Genomic DNA, 24,435 nt, shown 5'->3' with positions numbered 1-24,435 from the left:
AAAGCATTTTGGTGAGAATTTTCCCGAAAAAAGTTATTCGTGATGGAATACAAGCGTGATAGTGTGATTTCTTTATATTTGGCTGGAAAACAACAAGTGGATATCGTTAAAGCACTCCAGCATTTAAATGTGAATAAATATTTTGTGTCTCGTACAGTGCGACGTCAAGGAAGTGGACGGAAGAAAACAGCAATATCAGCAGAAATCGTTCGACAAGTAAAAAAGCGACATGATCGAAATCCGCGTTTCAATGGCCGAACAATATTCCGTTCGGCAAATTTTGAAAAATGGACTCGGGGTAAAGCCATTGAAATTCCAAAAAGTGTAAGATCAGCAAGAAAATGGACCCATGTTTACTTGCCAAAGAGGTCAGCTGAAACTGTGCACCTTCGGTTGGCCACCAGAACTCAAGCGCCGGCCATGGTGATGGTGTGGGCCGCCATAACATTCGATGGTCGCTCTCCGCTCGTATTAATCGACCGTGACATCAGAATAAATGCCGAATATTATCGCTCGGACTTAGCACGCACCACTTTAAAAATACCAAAATGTCGATCACCTCAAGCAAACGCTTCGCCGGGAATGGGCCAAAACACTGCAGAGCAACATTAGGGCAGCGTGAGACGGTTTCATTAGCCGTTTGAAAGCCATAATTTGTGTCAAAGGTGTAGAAAAACTTTAAAAAAATTAAAATTCCGAATTGAAAAAATCGCAAGCGATAAAAAATATAACTAAAATTAAAAAAAATAAGAAAAAATATGTGCGGACAAATTTAAACCTATTCTAAAATTTGATGCTATTTCCGACATTTTTTGCTTTCACTCAATTAAATTTAGAGAAAAAAATGTAAAAATTATGGCGTTTGACTTTGCTGCAGTTTTTTATCTCATTCTGTATAGTTTCCTATGTCAGGGATCAATATTTCGAGGTGTCAATAAATGTTAGTCCAAACTTATTATACCCCAACACATAGTGTTATAAAGTATAAACAGTCCTCTCCCCATATTTATCATAAAATTATTTATTTATAGCCTTTCTTAATGCCTCTGTCTCCAACTCCAAGTCAATGAAAACAATATTCCTCATTGATTATAGATTATCAACACGTATAGGAGTTTAGTAACAAGTTACGCAACACAATTTATCAATGCTATCTCATCGACAATATCCCGGAAATCTCCAAGCAGCAGTAAAAAAAATACTTATCAATGCTTATCGTTGAATTCATTTATTCATTTCTTTCTCTCTATTTGTTGCAGTTATGTCTTTTCGGCACCTGGCAAACTTCTGGACTCGCTGCCGGGCACATTAATGTTAACCGATTGTTTGGAAGCCTGTCAAGGAAACGAAACTTGTCATGCCGTTAATTATGAAACTGGTCTCTGTGTACTATTTTCAGCTAATGCCGATCAATTACCAGGTAAGATTTGCATAATTAGAAAAAAATAGAAAAAAAAATTGAAAATTAAGTTAAGACGATGTAGCAGATACTATCCCTATCTTCTATGTGTGAACATGAATCAATTGAAAAGATTAACGGCTTGAAATCCTATACTCCCATTAGAGGGCTCATAAAATTATAGTTTATGATGTTTGCAATTAATAAACGCTTTTTTTATTGCGCCAAGCATATCGTGAGGAGTGAGTGATTGTGCGTTCTCATAAAATAAGAGGTCTTGCGCATTTAACAATAATTGAATATAATTGTTACATATGCTGTTAAAGTGCTGATATGTGCGTTAATGTAATTGGCGAATTAGTTTCCCATCACGATTAATGCTAACTTATATTTATGGGATAATCAGATTTTGATAGCAGAGTTCATTTTTATTCATTTCACTTGGGATTTGAATGTAGAGAGAAATAGAGGGTATGAGTAATAAAAGTGGTGTATTTTTTGTTATTTTCTGTTGTTATGCTGAAACTGACTCCTATTTTTTCGAGAATGGATATTAGACCCTGCTGTGGACTCGGAATAATAAATTTCCTCACATAAATTGTAAAACCAGTAAGGAAAAGTCAAAATTCGGGCAGTGCCGTCTATATGATCCCCTACACCACTATACATATTTAGTAATAAAATACTTTATTTCAAGTAGATTATACCACCTATCAACATTTGGCTTTAGATCAGTTATAGTTAGCTATAGAGTGCATGATATTACTTGGAGAAGAATAATATTAAAAAAAATATATATCGGAGCCGAGTTGCACAAAATAGAAACCTACGTCCCGAAATTCACTTCATTGGGGCTGATATTAACCATTATTTGCACAATAAACTTGTAATCGGATTAAGGATATATATGTGAGGGACTTAAACACCAAACCGAATGGAACATATACATATATTGTATTTTAGCAAGATTTTCATTTCCTGGTTCATTGCAATACCGAATTACAGGCCATGGAAAATGTGGCTAGGAGCATATTTGGCCCACTAATCCGAAATGTCAAATCACAGCTAGGACCTCCAAAATATCAGCATACTTTTTCGTTTGAACCCGAAAAAATATATTATGGTCCATTCTATTAAAAAATATATTGCTATTGTAGCCAGTAAGGACAAGCTTTTTCAATTCGATAGAAACAAGTAAATGAAAAATTTAGTATTTAGGTCTTCTCTTTAATAGACTCAGTCATCAAGCTTTAGTCCATTCTTCCGAAAAAGATATATATTTTTAGGTCTTTAAAAACCAATAGTTGAGATATATATTTCCTCCCTTCTGAAATAGCAAAGGAGCCAATTTTTTTTTTTTTTTTTTTTTTTTTTTTTGGGTAATATCCCAAAGGCCATTCTATCCATTGTTGAAAACTTCAGTCCATTCCACCGAAAAATATATATTTAGGGTCATCAAAATATCAATAATGAAGCTGGATATTTCCATCCACTGGAGATGTTACTGAAGTGCCAAATAACCAATTTTACTGTGTAAGAATCCTAGGACGATAAAATATCTCATTGAGTTACTAGAGGCTACTGAAATAAACTTTTTGAGAATAAGTTTTCTACCTAAGGTCAGCCAAGAATGTGTATTAAGATCAACTTTATGTTCAAAATTTGGATATTAAAACAGTTAAAGTCAGTATTCGATAATCATAGATATTTAGATGAATCACTTAGAACAAGTGAATATAAAATTCGGCGTATTCTCATAGACCTGCTGCTGACGGGACACTTGTTGCCTTTACAATTTTTTGTATATTTTACTGGAAAAAGTTATTTTTTAGATTTCCTGATATGATTTTGAAATTTATTTATGTGAATGTCCCTGTCGAAGTAGGGTTGTTTCATAGCTATCCCCTTTTCGAAGATTTGACCGTTTATGGTGGGAGTAACCAGAAGGACTAGGTCGAAAACCTCCATATCAAGAATTTACCTACAGAAATGAAGACTCCCAACTGTGGAGCTAGCCTTCAGAATTGAAGACTCCCTGCTTAAGAGCTCGCCTTCAGAAAATACTTTCAGACCCAGAGCTCGCCTATAGAAAGAAGACTCTCTGTTTCAGTGCTCATCTGTAGAAAAGAAGACTCTCTGTTTCAGTGCTCATCTGTTGAAAAGTAGACTCCCGTCTTCAGAGCTCATATATCGATAAGACTGTCAGCTTCAGAGCTCGGCTTTAAAAAAAAGACTAACTACTTTAGAACCCGTCTTCAAAAAAGAAGCCTTCTTGCTTTAAAGTTCGCTTTCAGAAAAGAAGATACTTCCTGTTTCAGAGCTCGTCTTTAGAAGAGATTACCTGCTTCAATTGTCTTTAGAAGAGACTTCCTGTTCAGAGCACGTCTTAAGAAAAAGACTCCCTGCTTCAGAGCCCCTCTATAGAAAAAGACTCCTTGCTTCAGAGCTCTTCTTTAGAAGAAACTCCCTTCTTCAGCTCGTCTATAAAAACGACTCCCTGCATCAGTGTTCTTTTATAGAAAAGAATCTCAGCTTCAGCGCAGCTATAGAAAAAATATCCTGTTTCAGCTAGTCTACTCGCCGCATCGACTCGAGAAAAAGTCTCCCTCCTTCGGCTCGTTTATAGAAAAACTTCCAGCTTCAGCTCGTGTATGGAAAAAGACTCGCCATTTCTGCACGTCTATACAAATTTGCTGTTTCAACTAGTCTACCAAGAAGACTCGGCGCTTCAGCTTGTCTATAGAAAAAGACTCGATTATAGAAAAAAAATCTTTTTTCTTCAGCTCGCCAATAGAAAAGGCTCTATGTCAAAATTTCATCCCATTTGAAAAAAACTCCACATGTTTCAAAGCAAGGTAGAACACATTCGATTGTAGATCATATTATTCGACCTCCTTTGGTAACTTCTACACAGAAAAGTTTGACATTTTCATAAAGGTAACAATAAGTCACCTCCAAATTTGGTCCGGTATATGTTCATAGTGGTTCACATTTTGGGATAAACTTAAATTTTATATGCAAGCCAAAGCTTATGCAATGCATATATTTTGTATATGCAACGGTATTTGTAGTGTGTGCAAATTTTGTGTGGGTTTTAAAAAAAAAATGGCATTTGCAATTGAGTATTTTCATGAGACCGAGCTTATAAATTAGCCTTTTTTTACATTAGCAAACTTTCCATAAAAAAGGTATGACAAATCAGCTATAGACATTTCACTTACTGAAACTGTCAGACTGTCGTCGTTTCAGCGAAGTGTTGTGTGTCTGTGTGAAAGTGTATGACCAGATTTGTTTTCTACAAGAACTTTTCATTTCTAAACACATTGTCAACATTTTCCTTTACACTGATATTGATTTCATTTCATTTGTTATGCATCCATTTTTTACGCCTCTGCCTCTTTTTTCTCTCTTTCTTCTAGGTGCCTTAACCAAATCACAGTTCCCTGTCTTTACCATTTATGCCCAAAAGTCATGTCTGGGTGTACGACCATGTGCACGTGCCTGGTGTGTTGATCGTGTGCAAAACTACAAACTGAATGGCCATGCCAAACGTTCGGTGTCAGTGACATCGAGACGTGATTGTTTCGAATTATGTTTGGGTGAAGCTGAATTTACATGCCGGTAAGTGAATGAGCCGAAACGAAACGAAATATATACGTATTTAAATAAAAAGTGAAAAAAGTGCAAGTAGAAGTTAGAAGCAGGCAACAGGCGGCTTTATGCCAAAATACAAAAAAAAAACAAGAATGGAAAATAGAAAATAAAAATCTCAAAAACAGGAAAAAGTTTAGGAAAAATTCTTAGAAAAATCGTGTTGATGGCTTTTAAAGCATGACACCTTCTTGAGTATTTTTCACAAAACTTCCTGGCTGCTGATGATGCTTATGAATATCATCCGGAGGAAAAGAAGCCAGCCGAGGCAGAAGTAACATAAATTTGGTGTCATCTCCATAAGAGAGAGAGAGAGAGAGAGAGAGAGAGAGAAAAACAAAAACCTTGCAAAGCGTTAGTAAGCTGTTAGCCATGCCTGCCTTCGTTAGGCATTTGAAGAGGATGCTGTTGTTGTTGTTGTTGTCGTCATCATCATCAGCACCGCGACCAGATGACTGCTTATAAAATATGATTTTAATATCCTGCAGCTAAAAAGGAAATTAACATAACTCTGTGGCGGCAAGCGATGACAGTATTCAGATAGTACATGACTTTCGGCCATACGACCAGCCTGGCCCCTGTGATTAAGACATCCAATAATGTTTAGAAAAGCCTAAGGATGGAAAGTGATCCTTAAAACGTCATTGCCATAGACAGCCGCTCAATACATGATCAATTTTCTGAGAATTTCATTTTCTAATATTGCGTTTAAACGTTTGAGACTATTTATGGCATGGAAGCGAGGATTGGTGTAATAAGTAGACCGTGAAATATTTGGAACGTCCTATATTTTATAATTTAATTTTAATTTAGGTATCTTTTATAATTTTTTACATTCATTTAAAAATCTGGCATATTAACGTAAAATTTTATTTTAGATACATTCTTTGACTCCAATTAAAATAAAGTGCAAATATATGACACTTGCAGAATATATGATATATGCATACACTTTGCATATGCAAAAAAGTAAAAACGCTGGCCATTTTCAATTTGGCCATTTTCAGAAAAATAAAACCCGTTAAAATAATAAAAACACCGAATGTAGCCGTTGTGTTAGCGTCCCTATGACGACGTGGAACTGCAAAGGCAACTTTTGTCATAAACTATTTCAATATTCAAATGCGAAACTTAAAAAAAAATTGGTGAACAATGTAGCTAAAATCATGAAAATACCGAAAATGGGGAATATATAGGGGCTATACGAAGACGTGGACCTGCATTTTTCTGTCTCCGGTTGTAGTATCCATTACGAACTTTAACTACGATATGCGAAGCAATTCCCTTGAATAATATCGCTAAAAGAATCAAAATACCAATATCGGTAAAACCGTAAAAATACCAAATATAAGGAGGTACCGTTATATGGGGGCTATACGAAGACGTGGACCTGCACAGACAATTTTCTCTCATAAGCTGTAGTATCCATTACGAACTTAAAATACCAAATTTGAAACAATTTCCGCGAATAATGTCGCTAAAATCATCAAAGTACCGAAAATCGTGAAGTGCCCTTATATGGTGGCTATAAGAAGACGTGGACGTGCACAGATAATTTTCCGTCATAGGCTCTTGTATCCATTAGGAACATAAAATACCAAATTTGAAATAATTTCCGCGAATAATGTCGCTAAAATCATCAAAGTACCGAAAATCGGGAGGTACCATTTTATGGGGGCTACATGAAGACGTGGATCTGCACAGATAATTTTCTGTCTTATTCTGTAGTATTCATTACGAACTTCAAATACCAAATTTGAAGCGATTCCGGTGAATAATGTCGCTAAAATCATTAAAATACCGAATATGGGGAGGTACCGTTATATGGGGGCTATATGAAGTCGTGGACTTGCACATACGATTTTCTGTCATAGGCTGTAATATCTACTACGAACTTCAAAGACCAAATTTGAAACATTTCCGATGAATAATGCCGCTTAAATTACCAAAATAACGAAAATAGGGAGGTGTCATAGGCTCAAGTATCCATTACGAACTTCAAATACCAAATTTGAAACATTTCCGGTGAATTATGCCGCTTAAATTACCAAAATACCGAAAATAGGGAGGTACCATTATATGGGAGCTATAAAAAAACTTGGACCTACATTTTCTATACCAAAAGTCCTGCAGACATAATTTGAGTAAAATTTTATCGACCTACTTCATTTCGTTCGGAAGCTAGAGTGATTTCCACAGACGGACAGAAGGACGGGTATTGCTAAATCAACATAGAATTCTATGCTGATAAAGAATGTAAATACTTTGTGGGGTCTAAAGTGTATAATTCGAGGTGTTACAAACGGAATGACAAACTTAATATACCCTCTATACTATGGTGGAGGGTATAAAAAGATTTCTATATGAGGATCTCCAAACCCTATAGAACCTGCAAAAACTTCCCCTTAACAAAAACCCCCATTTAAGACCCCACCTCGTCACTGGCGTCTAAAGCTGCATGGCGTGTAGCCTGTCAGCCTTTCTTTTATTGGATTTTTCCACAAATCACGCATGTGTCTTAAGTCTTTTGTTTTGATACCCCACCACTAATCACCGAGAGTCATAGTGGTGCATGCCACCATTCGCACAGCAATTATAGTAATCATTAAATAGTTTCAAAGTCAAGTCAGTAGCCCAGAAAATCCTAAGAATTCCGTTTGACAGAAAGCCCAAAAGGTCTCTGTGTGTGCAACAATTGAGTTGAGATCCATCTCTCTCTCTCTCTTGGAACGAACGAACGTGCGGCAATTTATTGCGTGACAAAAAGAACAAAAACAACAAGTGTGATTGTATTTAAGAAGCCATTGCAAACCAGTTGCTGCAGCTCTAGCCTACCGACAAAGTCGCCACCAAGGCGTTGAATGATTTGACGAAGACAGTAGTTGCAAGTGGTAAGTGGTACGTGAGTGAGGATGCTTCAACACAATAAAATACATGTGTTGCACACACGAGATTATAAATCGACAAAATCTCACAGCATCAGCATTACCGGTTAGGAAGGTTTTAACGCATCTTCTGGGCTTTCGTATTTTTTTGCGTTGCCTGTAACGTGGTTGCTGTTCCAAAGATTATGGGTTTTTTCTCGCTCTTCGGTGTGAGGGAATAGCTGGTATCACAGCAGCGATGAAGATGATAATCATGGATCGATTTTTTCTCATTGAACTGTAATTGATTGATTTATGATATTTTCCACTTCTGTGAAAAATAAAAAGGTATTAAAAATCAATACCAATAATAAATTCTTCTTTGATAGTTTGCTTTCTATGAAATGTTTCATAATTTAAAAACTAGACAAGAATTGTCGCCACTCTCTTGGTGTCATTGCACTTTGCGAAGATTCCAGAGGAATTGACACTTTTCTTAAAAACAAATTAAACGGTAATTAATTTACCAAGAAAAATGTTCTCTATATTTTTTGACGAAGTCTGTATATAGAAATACATGTTTTAGGCAAAAGAAATAACTCTAGTTGTGAATAGAGTATATATATATGTACTCATTGACTGCGGAATTTTATGAAAAACTTATTTTTGAACCGAATGAGTTTACATTTCAAGATAAGCTGTATTTATTACACTAATTAAAATGCAAAAGGGTACTTGTAAATATATGCAAAATGCATAAATGTTGCATATGCAATCAATACTTCTTGCATATTCTAAACTCATATGCTTTTGGGATAAATATGAATAATGTTTTAATCTAATGGGTGTAGATCTCAATGGACTTTGTTTACGAACAATCAAACCATATATGCATTAGGATAGAATATTATGGATAGAATGTCAAGAGCCCTTCAACAGCCTATTGAACATGACTTTACACTTTATATTATATCGCTAGCTCACCGACAACTTATAACGTGTAAATAACTTATATCGATAAGTCATCGATTGTTATTCGATAGTAGTTTGTCGATAGCATGTTTGAAAGTTTGCCGATAACTAGCAGATATTTCGTCGATAGCTCATCGATGGCCCGATAATAGCTCATGCACAGCCCACCGATACGCCGTTGATAGTTTATCCATAGCTCATACATATATTGTCGATAGGCCATCGATAACTCGTTGATGGCTGGTCTTCATGCCGTCGAGAATTCATCGACTTATTTTGATAACGTGTCAATGGCTCGTTCACAAATCGTTGAAAGCTCGCCGATTGTTTTTAAATAGCTTGTCAATAGATTATCGATATCTCGTTAAAAGCTTACTGTCGGCACATCCAGAGCTAGGAGATAGTTCACTGATACCTCGTCGATAGCTCGTCGAAAGCATGGGGAAACTTATACATAGATAGTCAATAACTCATTGAAAGCTTCGAGAGCACATAGCTGGTTCATTCAAGACCGGTTCGATAGACCATCGTTGGTTCGATGATATATAAACGATAGTTGGTTTATAACTCATCGATAGATTATCGATACCCTATCGATAGCAAGTTGATTGCTCTGAAAGCTTTTAGATTGGACTTTGTTAGTTCCTCGATATCTCATCGAAAACTCACCGAGCTCGTTTATATCTTACCGAAAGCTCGTCGATAATAGCAGAATTTTAACAAAAATATTTAATTGGTCTTTAGCTCCATTTAGCCATTTTATGGAGGGTATATTAGCTTTGTCATTCCGTTTGTAATTCCTCGAAATATTCATATATACAGTATATATATATTCTGAATCAGCGTAAAATTCTAGATCTAGACGATGTCCGTCTGTCTGTCTGTTGTAATCACGAACGAATTGAGATAGTTGGGAGGGTATAAATCCATAAAGAATCCCAAGTAAAAGCCAATTTTATGGAATATTATGACTTATGACGAAATGATGGAACTCAAAAAGTACGGTTGAAGGATGGCTACACCAGCCAGTGAACCTTTAATGGAAAATATCTGGCGAAAGGTTTCCATCATCAAAAAATCGGGAGGGATATATATCAACGATTTTTCTCGGGGCGAAACCTATACGCTTCCTTTGGCGGAACTGTTATTTGAGGGCTTTATATAACATTTGACCGTTTGACTATAGAAATATAAACTCTTTACCGGGAAAACTTGTCCCTCTATAAAGCAATTCTTTGTGTCTAGGAACCCCAAATATTCTTAACTCATTATACCCTCAGCCACATAGCTAGAGAGGCTATATATATCATTTGATACGGTCAAAACGTGCCTAGTCGAAATAACGGTTTTAGACCTTAGGTCTCTTTGGACCAAATCCGTTTCAGGAAATTTGGGGTCGATCTAGCGATGTCCGTCCGTCGGTCTGTCTGGCTGACTTTGCACTTTTCGTACTTCAGTACTTAGATCGAGTTCGGACATGGGCAATATCGCTCGATTCTTTCTGGTACCTCCCCCACAAAAGGTCAAAATTTTGAATAATTACAACTCTTATAAACTGTGATCTAATAGTCCGATTGTCTTCAAATTTCACACATCCCAATTACTTTATTAACCCAAGGTCTGGTGTTAAGATGGAATATATCGGTCCACTCATTCTGGGACCTCCCCCACAAAAGGTCGACATTTTGAATATCCATTAAGGTCATAAATTAAAATTCGATTCCATTTAGACTTTGCACATCTGAATATTTCTATCAACGTAGGATCTGTTATAAAAACGGTAGATACTGGACCATTCCTTATGGTACCTCCAAAGAGTCAAAGCTAAACAAAACGTTTATAAAATTCGAAATAAGCATCACACATCCCATTATTTCTACTAACACAAGATCTGTTGTGAAGATGGGATATATCGGTCTACCTACCCCCAGAGGTTAAAATTTTGAATACCCATGAAGCTCATTAAACGCGAAACTAACATCCGATTCCAATCAGACTTGGCATATCTCAATATTTTCATCAACACAAAATCTTTTATAGAGATGGTAGAGATCGGACCATTTCTTCTGGTACCTCTCCCACATAGGGTTCAAGATTTTGATAAACAAAACTCCCATTTCTTAATCTTATAACAGAAGTCAATATATATTTAAATAATCGAACATTGGCTGAAGGATACAACTGTCGGCAAATAAAAAAAAAAAAAAAAAAAAAAAAAAAAAAAAAACAGACTTCATTTTTTTCTAATTTTAATAATTCAATTCATAAAGTAGAGCCTTTCAAAACTCCGAATAAGTGTTAATTAATTAAAATCCTTTAAATTTCGCAAAATCAATCAAAGAATGTGGCTCAAGATCTCTCAATACTCAATGATCAGCAGCACATCATGGAACAACACACTTTTCCCCCAAATATGGTTACAGGACATGTTTGCCAAACGGAAAAGAACAAACCTAACTAAAATTCTTGGCAGCACTACACACGAAGAACAAAACAAAAAGTGAAACAACAGCAACATGAAACCTTAAATTACAAACCAAAGAAAAATCTTAACCTTAGGGGAGGGGACGGCCAGTGATTTGAGCGAAAAACGTTTCAAATACGCCTAAAATGAAATTGCTTAAAAATGGGTTTCATCTTCTTTGATGTTGGATATGTTATTTTCCGTGTTGTTGTTTTTTTTTTCTTTCATTCATTTCCCCTGCTTTGAAAAGAAAACATGGCACTAATTAGAAGAGCGGCGGCAAACAACTATCGGTTGTACAAAATGTGAGCTTCTGAAACGTTTTTTTTTTTTTTTTTTTGTTCTGTTTCTTCACTTCAATGTTGTTGTCCAGTGTTTTTCACTTTTTACGTTTTCTCATCTATGCTGTTGCTGTTGGTTTTTGTTGTTGTTTGGATTTTTGTTTAACCCCGGTAGCATCAATGCGTGTTAGTTATGCTTCGTAGGAAGTTGCGAACAAATAAGAAGATGAAGAAGAAATTCTAATTAGATGCTTTAGTTTTTTGTACTGAGATTAGAATACTGATCTCTATGAAATCTCGGCGCTTTTCTGTTTTGTTTAAAGTAGCCCAGAATATGGCATGGAAAATTGCACTGAACATTAAGTAAAACGACGAGGTATGTTGCAGAAGGAAAAGAATATGAGGAAATGAATCAAAAATAACCCAGCCTTTAAGGACGTTGATTTGCTCTAAAAAAGAGTTACAGTTTAATTTTTTAAAACTATTTTCCAAGAAGACTTTTTTGTCTAAAGAGGGACTTCTATCATTTGGAAAATTTCAAAGTGTTTTTAAGGTCAGTTGCTTTTAGAAAAAAAAAAAAAACAACTTGCAATCAGAAAACGACTTTTTTTCTTATAAAATATCCTTACATCCTCACAGGACAAAGGACGAAGTTTTGCTACAGCAGAAATCCTACTCAGGCCAGGTTTGCATATAAAAATTGTCTATGCCTTTCCATACTGAACATTTTCCTAAGGAATTTCCAGGGCCACATTATCACCATAGAAAAAATTCCTTGCACAATCCTTGAGAACCAATATTTCTAATATCATAAATTCTCGATTTTCTGTATAAAAAAATTCCTGATGCACTAGTGTGAAGCGAGTTTTGAAAATTGAAAAACTTGTAAATTCCCCGGAAATTGTTAATTTTATATAGAAAATTATCTAGAGAATGTTTTGTATAATAAAATCTCAGCACTGGGAGGGTACCAATATGTCACATATTCACAATAATTCTTGTTTTTGTGCAAATAATGTGGTGTGAAATATGAAGAGAACCGGATACTTATTTAGGATTTTATGATCGTTTTTGTTATTCAAAACGTTGACCCTTTGTGGGGCAGGTTCCAGAAGGAATGGTCCGATCTCTACCATCTTTATAACAGATTTCGTGTTGATAGAAATATTGAGATGTGCCAGGTCGGAATGGAATCGGATGTTAATTTTGCGTTTTATGAGCTTCGTGGATATTCAAAATTTTGACCCTTTGTGTGGGAGGTACCAGAAGGAGTAGACCGATATATTCCTTCTTCACACCAGACCTTGAGTTTATAAAAATATTACAATGTGTGTAATTTGAAGACAATCGGACACTTAAATCACATTTTATAAGAGCCATAATTATTCAAAATTTTGACCATTTGTGGGGGAGGTACTTGATGGAGGGGACCGATATTGCCCATTTTCGTACGTGAACTAGCACTGACGCATATATTAGGCAATGCAAAGTCGGAGAAAAATCGAATCATCCTTTCTCTTTCTGTGCAGTAAAATGTGTTTATTTTATTTATTTATTTATTTTTTTTTGGAAATTTCCACCTTTCATTGGGGAGGTACCAAAAGGAATGGACCGATATTGTCAACCTCCAAACTCGATCTAAGTTTGATAATAATGTTACGATGTGCCAAGTTTTCCGGATACTCCCTTCGAAAGCTATCGTGCGCAACCAGCCAGACGGACATCGCTAGATCGACTCCAAATGTCCTAAAACGGATTTGGTCCAAAGAGACCTTAGATCTAAAACCGTTATTTCGATGAGGCACGTTTTGGCCGTATTATATGATACATACCCTCGCTTGCCACGTTCTGGGGTCCTTGTCTTCAGTCAAAGATTTGAAGACATGAAACAAAAATTATGAAGAAAATATCCTTGGTTTCCTTGAACGCCGACTTTTCCTGTAAACTGAGATAATTGTTTTTTTTTTTTTTTTGCCCTTTTACCAACTTCCCTCATTTTTATTCTCCACCCGACACCACTGAAGAGGCCACATTCCTTCGAACCAAAATAGATGAAGTTAAGTAAATTTAATGCTTAGTGTACCTCCTTATGTGGCGATATCTATTAAATTAAAATGTTTTCCAGCTAATGGTGGCCAGTACCAACACCACCACCAGCAGCGGCAACAGAGGCGGTAACAGTTTTTCAAAGGCTAATGTTTGGAGTTTGCCACAAAATGTGTGGAGCAATGGAGGGCATCTCTTCATAGCTTCTTTTTTTTCAGTAGAACGTGTGATATTATGTAAGAATGCAACAATTGTTCCAACAACAATAACAAAAACTTTTTAGTAGCTCCACTAGTGGTGTATGCTTGGATGGGCCTGACTATTTACGTTGTTTGCTAATTTCATTCTACATCAATAGTTGTTTTTTTTTTTGTTTTTGTTTCTTCAGTATTATCACACAAAGTTCATGCTATGCATTCTGCATTAAAACCTCCCCGTGTGTGTGTGATCTAGTTGCTTATTCATAGTGCAGAATAGAAAATGATCTTCCAGGTTCTATATATACCATTAGACTTGGCGGCTAGGGATGGTGGTGGTGGTGCCACCACCATCATTTGATGTTTGCCAATATTGGCAAGTGACGTTGCCATGCTGTTGCTGACTATGATGATGGCTCTGGTGTGGTGGTGGTGTCTTAGCAAACGCGTTTTCTGGCTCATTTGCTACAGCGCCTACATTTTACTATATCTTGCACTCTTTAAATTTCATGTAATTAGTAACTGCCGCTGCGGCAGCCACTGCAACAACAACAACTACAGCCTGGCAACAAACTTACAAGAAACAGAGCAAAAAAAAAGTCGAAACCTCTCGACAAGCAACATCATTCGCCCAACATAGTTGGCTAATAGTTGTTATAAATGTATGTATGTGGAGTATGTACAACATGGCCCATGTGTAGAATGCCAACTATCTCTGGCAATGGTTGGTTGGATGGCTGCTTCATTTTTATTTTATTCACAACTTGGACATTATGTGGGTTTTCATGGAGGGCACACTTGAGGAGAATAACGAAAACAACAAACAAACAAAAAAAATGGAAAATTAGATGATGATGGCGGTTAGCAAACAGCCAAGTTTTCTTATCATCTCTAATGCACCAGCAGCGATCAATAGCAGAATATTGCCACAACCACGACCACCACCATTAGCTAAAAAAAGAAATTAGAATGCCAAACAGCTTCCTTTTTGTTGTGGAGGGGGATACAATTTTAAAATCAGTTTCTTCCCATATTTGCCATTTTTTGTTACTTTAAAATTCCACTGGCGACCAGAGAGTGGACAACAATTAGCAAAATACTTTGGCATTGAAACGGATTAAAATTGTTACAAATATCATTTGGGGAAAAAGACAACAAGTTAGAAATCAATGCAGCCATTTTTTTAGCTAATTAAAGTAAATCTGACATTGCTGGAACGTGGAGCCTTAGGTATTTCTTGTGTTGATTTTATGGTATTTATGAACTTTTTTTAATTGGGTCTGCCACATTTTCAATTGAAGGCAATTAAAATAGATTTTAAAATGTTTTTAGATTGGAAATAGAGGAAACATTATTCTATAGAATTAATATTAGAAAAAAGTCTTATAGGTGTTCGATCGTCACTCATCTTCCACACATTCTAAGGAGTAAAATAGTATCAGTCGGTTTTGCCAACAGATGCATTCGCATCTGACCTAAGACCAGAGAATCAGAAGGAGTGGACCGATATATCCCATCTTCACATCAGACCTTTGGTTAGTAAAAAACATTGTGGTTTGTACAATTTAAAAAGAAACGGATGCTTATTTTGGTTATTATAGCCGTTTTGGTTATTCAAAACTTTGACACTTTGTGTGGGAGGTACAAGAAGGAATAGTCGGATCTCTACCATCTTTATAACAGATCTTTTGTTAATGGAAATATTGAGATGTGCCAATGAATGAAATCGGATGGAATTTCGTTGTATGAGCTAAATGAATATTCAAAATTTTGACCCTTTGTGGGGCAAGTACAAGAAGGAGTGGACCGATATATTCTATCTTCACACAGGATCTTGGGTTAAAAAAAAGATTATGATGAGTGTAATTATAAGATAATCAGCCACTTACATTATATTTTATAGGAGTAGTAAATATTCAACATTTTGACCCTTTGTGGGTAAGGTACTTTGTGGAGTGGACATATATTGTCCATTTTCGTCCTGTCCTGACCTACCACTGACGCAAATATTACGAATTTCAAAGTTGAAGCAAATTCGGATTATCGTTTCCCTTTCTGCGCAGAAAATATATATTTTTTTTTTAAATTTCGACCTTTTGTGGGGGAAGTACCAGAAGGAGTGGACCGATATTGCCCATCCCCGGACTCTATGTAATTTTAACAAAAATATTACGATGTATCAAGTTTGAAGCAAATTTGATACTCCTTCGAGAGTTATGGTGCGCGCCAGACATCCAGACAGACGGACGAACATCGCTAGATCGTCTCCAAATTTTCTGAAACGAATTTGGTCCAAAGAGACCTAGGGTCTAAAACCGATATTTCGACTAGGCACGTTTTAACCGTATCAAATGATATATACCCTCTCTAGCCATATGGTTGAGGGTATAATAAAAAACTGATATTCTTCAACCGTGATTGCCCGATAAAAATGTCCACAAATTAACCATTGCCGAATTTATTTTGCACAAAAAGAATTCCTCAAGTTCTTGCAACGAAATATATTCTATAAAATTAATATCTCCGTTCCAGAGCAGCTACGGTTTTAGCCCTAGATTTCCATAATTTTCAGCTCCCAAAATCACTATCGACAGAATATTTGCATAGAATATACTTTTCAGAAATCTTTGGACCAATTTTTTGATGAAAAATACAACTTTATGATGATGGATGTGAATTTCAGCATAAGAGAAGAAAGACTATTATAAAAATTAATCCTCAGTCCCTGAGAACCAAGAATAAAGACCTCAGCATCAGAGGTGTTTTAGAAAAACTCTATTAATTTGTTTAATTAAAAAGGCCTTAACCCCTGCGAAGGGAATTAAAAAAAGTAAAAGAGAAGCTAAGTTCGGCCGGGCCGAACTTTTAATATCCTCCACCATTTGGAGTTGAATTAATTGAAAATCGTTATATGGGGGATATACGAAAACGTGAACCTGCTTACGAACATTTTTGTCATAGGCTGTAGTATCCATTACGAACTTTAAATACGAAATTTGTTACAATTCCGGTGAATAATGTCGCAAATATGATGAAAATACCTAGTATCAGGATTTACCATCAAAAGGGCTATACGAAGTCGTGGACCTGCATACGAAATTTTTTGCCATAGGTTGTAGTACACATTAAGATCTTCCAATACGAAATTTGAAACGATTCCGGTGAATAATGTTGCTGACATAATCAAAATACCGACTATCGGAGGTTCCGTTATATGGGGGCTACATGAAGACGTCTTTTAGTAGAAAAAAAATCCTTGATCCTTTGTAAAAGTGAAAGAAAAAGGGAAAAAATTCTTACCCTCTGGAAGGAAGTTCATTTCAAATAAAATATGTCAGAAATAAAGTTGGAGGTTTAAAAAAATGCCATCTCAGCTACAATTTGTTATTCCGTGAATGAAGTTATTTTAAATAAAAAAAGTTTAGTTTTTTTTCTGGAGCATTTTTCTTGTCCTCTGAGTACCAGTTTTTTGTAGGAAACATCCGAACATTCTTTTATCCAAGCCTTTGGGATGCACAAAAGAAAACTCGCCGTTCTTTAGGACACAGTTTTTTTTTATAATATAGTGTCTTCTTCCTTCTTCATCTAAAAGATTTCTAGAGGTATTTTTTAATAAAAGACAATGGGCCACTAGAGGTATTCCTCATATAGAAGACCACTAGAATTCTACTTCATGTAAAGAGCTCATCTCTAAAGGCCATCTCTACATAGAACTACGCTGAATGTATTCTCCGCTGAAGGTCTTCCACCACAAGAGGCCTCTCATCTGCTAAAGAGAGACTCCCAAGCCGTTTGGAATGGAGTTTCTTCCTTAGAATGAAGTCCTCGGTACCTCGGAAAAAAAACCTTAGCCTTTGAACATTTTTTTTTCGTGAGGAAAAAAATCACGGTCTAAAAGAACGAAATTTTCATTTAGAAAAATTTATCCTGATCGTCTTTGGTAAATTTCATATTTACATTTTTTTTTCAAAAAAGAATTTCAGGGAACGCAATTTTCCTTAGGAAAAATCTCTTAGTCTCAAAATACTAAATTCCTCTCTCTTTTTTCATAGGAGTCTTGTGCTATCTTTAGAATGCCTTCTCTCTAAGATGATATATTAAACGTCTCATCTCCATTACAGACCTTTAAAGGGTATTCTTCCAATAGAATGCTTGTAAAAGAGGACGCCGGAGCTAGGTCTTCTCTCCATACAAGGCAAAGGTCTTATCTCCAGTGAAACAATAAAAAATGTCTTCCTTCCTCCACCTTCCTCCAAATTACATTTTCCCAACTACATCACTTTGTTAAAATCAGAATATTCTGATTAATGATTACCTCGCATCGAAATGTAAATCTTTTCCTTTTACAAATCTCATAATGAACTAGCAGGAAGCAGCAGTAAGTCCGCTTGGAAATTATTTTTTATGATTTATTACGAACGGAAATTTGTTTTTCTATTGATAAACCTCGCGGCTTCCACACTCTTTTCTAAAACGCCAAATTACTGTAGCAGGTGAACAACATTTTGACAGATTATTAACAGAGCAAATTGAAATGCTTTCAAGAAGTAGCCAAATCTAACACCTCTCATTTTTAATTAATACTCTCCTGACTATTCTGTTTTAATTTTCGAGGCTCTCTTGAGTGTCAGACTTTGTAGGGGAAAAACCATTTATTATTTCTACTTTGTAATTTATTATCGAATGTTTTGACATTATCTGCGAAGCAGGCAACAGGTGCTTTTTCCACCAGCCATGGCTAATGGAAGAGGACACAGCAGTAGTAATTTTCCCCTCTATTCTCCAGCTCTTTCTTGCTATGGAATCTGGGCTGATGACCACTGTGACTGCTTGCGACAAGACAGGAAGTTATCAGAGATAGGAAAATTGAAACAAAAACTTATTTTTGCTTAACTACACGAGTAAGGAGTGGGTAAACGAAACTTCACTACGCAACAAAAACAAGAAATTCATTAAGAGTAAGAATTAAATACCGAAACGATGTTTTTGCTTTTTGTTGTGCTATGTGAGACTATAAATAGTATAGCAGAGAGATGCTTCTGGGAAGATATGAACTATAAATAACTAACTATACTCTAAATACTAAATTTGATTGCGGAGGGAAGCAACAGTTTTATGAGAAAATAATTAACCTGTCTTCTTTTTTTTTTGTGAATCGACGAGGAGGGACAAAAAACTGACATGAATGGGTGGACATGTGAAATGATTAGAGTAGCATTGGTAAATAGGTTTTTGATTGCTTGAGACAATTAAAATTTAATGCTTGATTGCAAAACAAATCAGGCATTGTAATTGGTCTTTTTAAGGAATATTCTAGGGGAAGTTCACATCTTCTATTGATAGATAGGTTCTTAAAAAAGGCAAAACTTTTGGCGTTTTTTTGGTAGGAAATAGGGTGTTAAGGAACTTTTTAGAGCAGAAATCTTTCTTGAGGTCAGCAAGAAAAAACTTTTATAGATATTCTATGGGTGAGGGTATTCTGTCAATTTTCCATGGTAAAAAGGGACACTGAAAATACTGTACGGTACGGTGAGATCAAAAATACTGCAACAAAGTCAAACGCTATAATTTTTACATTTTTTTTAATTTTATTAAATGAAAGCACAAAATGTCGGAAATAACATCAAATTTTAGAATAAGTTTAGATTTGTTCGAAGTGGTCACCTTTGGCACGAATTATAGCCTTAAAACGGCCAATGAAACCGTCACACGCTGCCCGAATATTGCTCCGCGGTATTTTGGCCCATTCCCAGCGAAACGCTTGGTTGAGATGATCGACATTTTGATATTTTTTAGCTCCAAACTTGCTTTGTAAAATACTCCAGACACAATAGTCCAACGGATTGGTATCCGGAGATTTTGGTAGCCATTGTGCGATTGAAATGAAGCGAGGAACCTCATTTTGTAACCATTCTTGGGTGGCGCGTGCTGAGTACGATGATGCTGAGTCTTGTTGGAATGTCCAAGGTCTGAGGCCAAAATGTTTGCGTGCTCAAGGCATTAATAGACCCTCCAGAATATTTTCGCAATAATATTCGGCATTTATTTATTCTGGTGGCCAACCGAAGGTGCACATTTTCAGCTGACCTCTTTGGCAAGTAAACACGATCATTTTGTTTGTTTACAAACTGCTGGACAACGAATGTCGAATCATCGGAGAAAACCAAATTCGGCAGTTCACCACTTTTGGTCAAGCGAAGCAACTTTTTAGCTCTTTTGAGTCTATTTTCTGTCTGTTGCGGTGTAAGTTCTTGCACCTTTTGGAATTTCAACGGCTTTACCCCGAGCTCATTTTTCAATTTTTGCCAAATGGAATATTGCGATAAGTTCAGCTCACGAGCCATTTTTCGGTTAAGTCTGTTCTTTACCTTTCGAACCATTTCTGCTGATGTTGCTGTTTTCTTCCGTCCACTTCCTTGACGTCGGGCAACGCTACCAGTATTACGGTAACAAGTGATGGTACAAGACACAAAAGATTTATTCACATTCTAATGCTGGAGTGCTCTAACGATAGTCACTTGTGGCATTCCAGCCAAATATAAAGAATTCATAATATCACGCTTGAATTCCATCACGAATAACTTTTTTTCTGGAAAATTCTCACCAAAATGCTTTTGTCCGCTTGTGAACAATAAAATGAGCTGTGGCTTGGAAAATTCTCACCAAAATGCTTTTGTCCGCTTGTGAACAATAAAATGAGCTGTGGCTTAGAAATGACAGCAGCTTGAACTTGGTTGCAGTTTTTTCATCTCATCCTGTAGATATCCTATGTGTTAAGGTATTATGTCACTTTTTCCTTTTTTGGGTCATGCAATCATAGAGCGACACCTATTTGTCCTCTATTGGCAGATAATTTTTAGACAAAATAAACAGCTTCGTAGGCCTTACTCCTTACTACTGTTATAGGTTCCAGAAGATATTCCAAATATGTCCATGTCAGTCAATTTTGCTACGATTTCCATTCAATCCAAATTTTCATCAACAATTTCCCCGCTCATATTAAAGTGACACCTAACAATTAATACCAATAATGTTCGACAGTTAATTTGAATGCCAAAGTATGCCGACTATGAAGCTGCCATATTAGCAAAGAAGAAGAAATGAAAAACGCAACAGCAACAATAAAACTGTAAACGATCTTTGGACAATGGCCAGGCTTGGCCGTCTAACCAACTGATTGACTGACTGACATTGATGTTTTAAACATCTTGGCAATCTGTCTGTGTGTCCGTCTGTCTGTTTTTAATATTCCATATGACCTTCCCTGGTAACGGTAGGCCGCAATGACTGCAATGCGATTGCAATTCAAATGGAATGAGACGGCAGTCAGTCAGACAGCATCCATGACAGGGGAGGTCGAACAACAACAAGAAATATGCCGTTGTCTTCTACGACTGTGATAATGATGTTGATCATCATCATGACAAACATCACATAGATGTCGATGATGTAGAAAATTTCAAAGAAGAAGATTTGAGCTGAATTTTGATTTTGCAGTTTAAGCTTGGAGAAATTTTCTAATCATATTTTCTATTGCGAGTTTCTCCTTCTTCTCTTCTTCCAAGCTTCCAGAAAGAAGGCAGAAAGTTGGTAAAAATATACTTACTTCAGCTGTAAAACAAAATTTTATTAAAGACGACATATTTCCCCAAGACATAATAGCCTACTGTGAGGGTCATAAATAAAAAGTAATGGCTGTGTCTCATGAAAATGTTCGTAGCGCACATGTTTTATGGCGTATTAGACAGTAAAAATTTCCTAAAATTATGTTACATAATTCATGTGGAAATATGTGAAAGAGATACGAGGAAAAGCACTACTAGGAAACTTGTTGGGAAATATATTTCAAAGGGAGTTTTTAAAAATGGCTTTATTAAAAGAATCAAGTTTGTGTCTTAAATCTTTCGTTTTTCTCCGCAATAGACAAGATTAGAAAAATGCAGCAGAAAATTAAGTCATTAAATATTGAAATTGGATTTTATGGGTCATAAATATTTGAAACATTTATTTCAAATTAATGTTCGATTGATATTGCTATGACGGGAAATAAAGGGAAGACAGCATGGATTGAAGAACAAATTAATTTCAGGAAAATGCAAATTAATGGCGTCTAATGTCAATAAAAAATAAATGAAAATATTGTTCGAAAAAAACTTTAATAAAAAGTATGAGTCTGTTAAGCCGACTGATGTATACCTTCACCCAATGTTCGATTATTTAAATATGGAGTCGATTCAGCGTTGTCCGTCCGTCTGTCGGTCTGGCTGGATTTGGTCCAAACTTGAAACATCGTAATATTATTGTCAATCTTAGATAGAGTTCGAAGATGGACAAAATCGGTCCAATCCTTCTGGTATCTCCCACACAAGAAGGTCGAAATTTTTAAAAACATAGTTTACTGCACAGAAAGAGAAAGCACAATCCGATCTTGTGATATATCAAATGATATATACCCTCTATAGCCATATATCTAATGGTAAAAACTTGAGACTCTTAAAACGCTTTCTCCAAGAAAAACTTCCTTGCAGCCTTCAATAACACCTGCTGAGCAAAGAATTTTAATAAGTTCATTAATTTTCCCATTTCTATTTCATTGCCACCAGATATTAGTTTCTAACTCAGTGGAGCCCTTTTTTAACACATATTCCCTCCTTTTCCGCATATTAGGAATCATCATCATGAAAAAGCTACACAATGTTTTGTCCCTGCCACCATCAACATCACCTGATTCTACACAAAAAAAGGCCAGTAATGACGTTTGTAGCTTAAGTCTTTTGATTACGGAGTAAACTTAGAAAAAATTCCATTTTAGACCTACATTCCTTCCACACATATATCCAACCAATATTATGGCCATGCCATTACCAACCCATAGATCAGCCTGTCAAACGTACGTCCGTCGTACTTCTTGTGTTCGTCATTCGAATGACAAAAAACCATATGACATATGTAACTGTCAATTAAAGTTGTTAACTATTAATTTTCATTTAATAAAGGAAAAGAAGCAGAAGAGAGCTCAGGAAAAATAACAAATAGCAATAAGGAAAAAGTGGTGGCCAGGTTTGTGGCACGTTGTGAGGTTAGGAGTAAAACTGATCTTCTGCAGGAAGATGTTTTGGGTTGACACATATGCGATATCATGGAGTAAGGAAATATTATAATAGAGTAACATACTAATAATTGGACGGTATCGCTTAAAAACTAAGCATATATGGAAAATTTCTGGCGAGCAAAATTTTCAAACGATATTCCCCTTAGGCTGCAAAAAATCTAGGTTTTCCTTGAAAATTCACAATTTTTTGCAGGAGAGTCTTGTTAGCATTCTTAAAAATTATCGTTTTTTGTCCACGATTTCTGTCGGGATGTCCTTGAAGAAACCTATGACTCGTGGCCTAGAAGATTTGATTTTTTGTAAAGGGTCGTGGCCTGGATAAAAAATACTTAAAAGTCTATTTAAAAATCATTTCCAGTTAAGTTAAAAAATATTTCAGAAAAAAAATTCCGGTCAGAATGTTCTTGAAAATTGTTTGTTTAAAATATACAATGGTCGATCTAGACGTTCCCGAAATATCGGAAAATCTAATATTGTTTCCCAGGTAGCCTCTAAACAACTGTTCACAGATAATATTAGAAAAAGCATAAACATTTAAATTTTTAATTTGGACGATTTAAGAAAGAAAGAATTAGTTCCAAATTCTCATGTCCTACAAACCTAGGAGCGACTAGCAGTGTGAAACTAAAATTTGAACACCACACATTTATATACTTCTGTCTGAAATTCTTTATTTGGTTAGTTTTTGTTTAGTAATTCGAATTGTACTTTAGGAACATAGAAAGAGGAAGAACTTTTATTTCAGTATACATGAGCGCCATCTACACTGCAATTTCGATAAAATTCTAGTATGTAGATGTTTTAAACAAAGGGGTGTTAAGTATTCAGATCTAAAATGTTGGTATAATATCAATCGAAATCGTAGTGTAGGAACTGGGAAACCTTATTGGGCTGCTATATATACTATACTGTCAATCAGATTCTAGCTTTGTTCCTGATAAGTGTACAAGAGCTAGCAAGAAAAAATAACATCCGATTGAGTTTGAGAATGAAATTGAAATATAGGATGTGTGTTTCAACATAGCTTAGCACCACCTACCGTTCAAGTCACATTTTTGATTCGTAGCTGCAGATGGCGCTAAAAGTTCCAAAGCTACTCGAAACATTTTAGTATTTGGTTTCACTTGAGAATTAAATCTTTATGTTGCTATTTAGAATAACTTTTCTTTGGGTGTAGGAAAACACTATACAGGGTGAGATAAAAAAAACTGCAACAAAGTCAAACGCCATAATTTTTACATTTTTTTAAATTTTATTCAATGAAAGCAAAAAATGTCGGAAATACCATCAAATTTTATAATAAGTTTAGATTGCACGAATTTCATCTTTGGCACGAATTATGGTCTTCAATTATGAAACCGTCACACGCTGCCCGAATATTGCTCTGCGGTATTTTGGCCCATTCCCGCCGAAGCGCTTGCTCAGGAAAAAGTGGTGGCCAGGTTTGTG

At 35.8% G+C, this 24,435-nt stretch overlaps 2 protein-coding genes across 6 annotated transcripts in view; one reads left to right on the top strand and one right to left on the bottom strand.

Annotated features, from left to right (window-relative positions):
• LOC101901279 (autophagy-related protein 16) overlaps positions 1 to 24,435 on the bottom strand; it is a 342,937-nt gene that overhangs the window by 249,022 nt on the left and 69,480 nt on the right. The gene's annotated exons all lie outside the window — the stretch shown is intronic.
• LOC131802087 (uncharacterized) overlaps positions 1 to 24,435 on the top strand; it is a 125,520-nt gene that overhangs the window by 54,002 nt on the left and 47,083 nt on the right. For both annotated transcript variants that reach the window (XM_059121455.1, XM_059121451.1), the window contains exons 4-5: positions 1,260 to 1,420; positions 4,819 to 5,020. In XM_059121455.1, coding sequence (XP_058977438.1) covers positions 1,260 to 1,420; positions 4,819 to 5,020 — 363 coding nt within the window. The remainder of the gene's footprint in view (positions 1 to 1,259; positions 1,421 to 4,818; positions 5,021 to 24,435) is intronic.

Source organism: Musca domestica, unplaced genomic scaffold (genome assembly GCF_030504385.1).
Source record: "Musca domestica strain aabys unplaced genomic scaffold, Musca_domestica.polishedcontigs.V.1.1 1, whole genome shotgun sequence".
Classification (NCBI taxonomy): domain Eukaryota; kingdom Metazoa; phylum Arthropoda; class Insecta; order Diptera; family Muscidae; genus Musca; species Musca domestica.
Note: the sequence above shows the minus strand (reverse complement) of the source record. Positions and strands in the feature narration are given on the sequence as shown.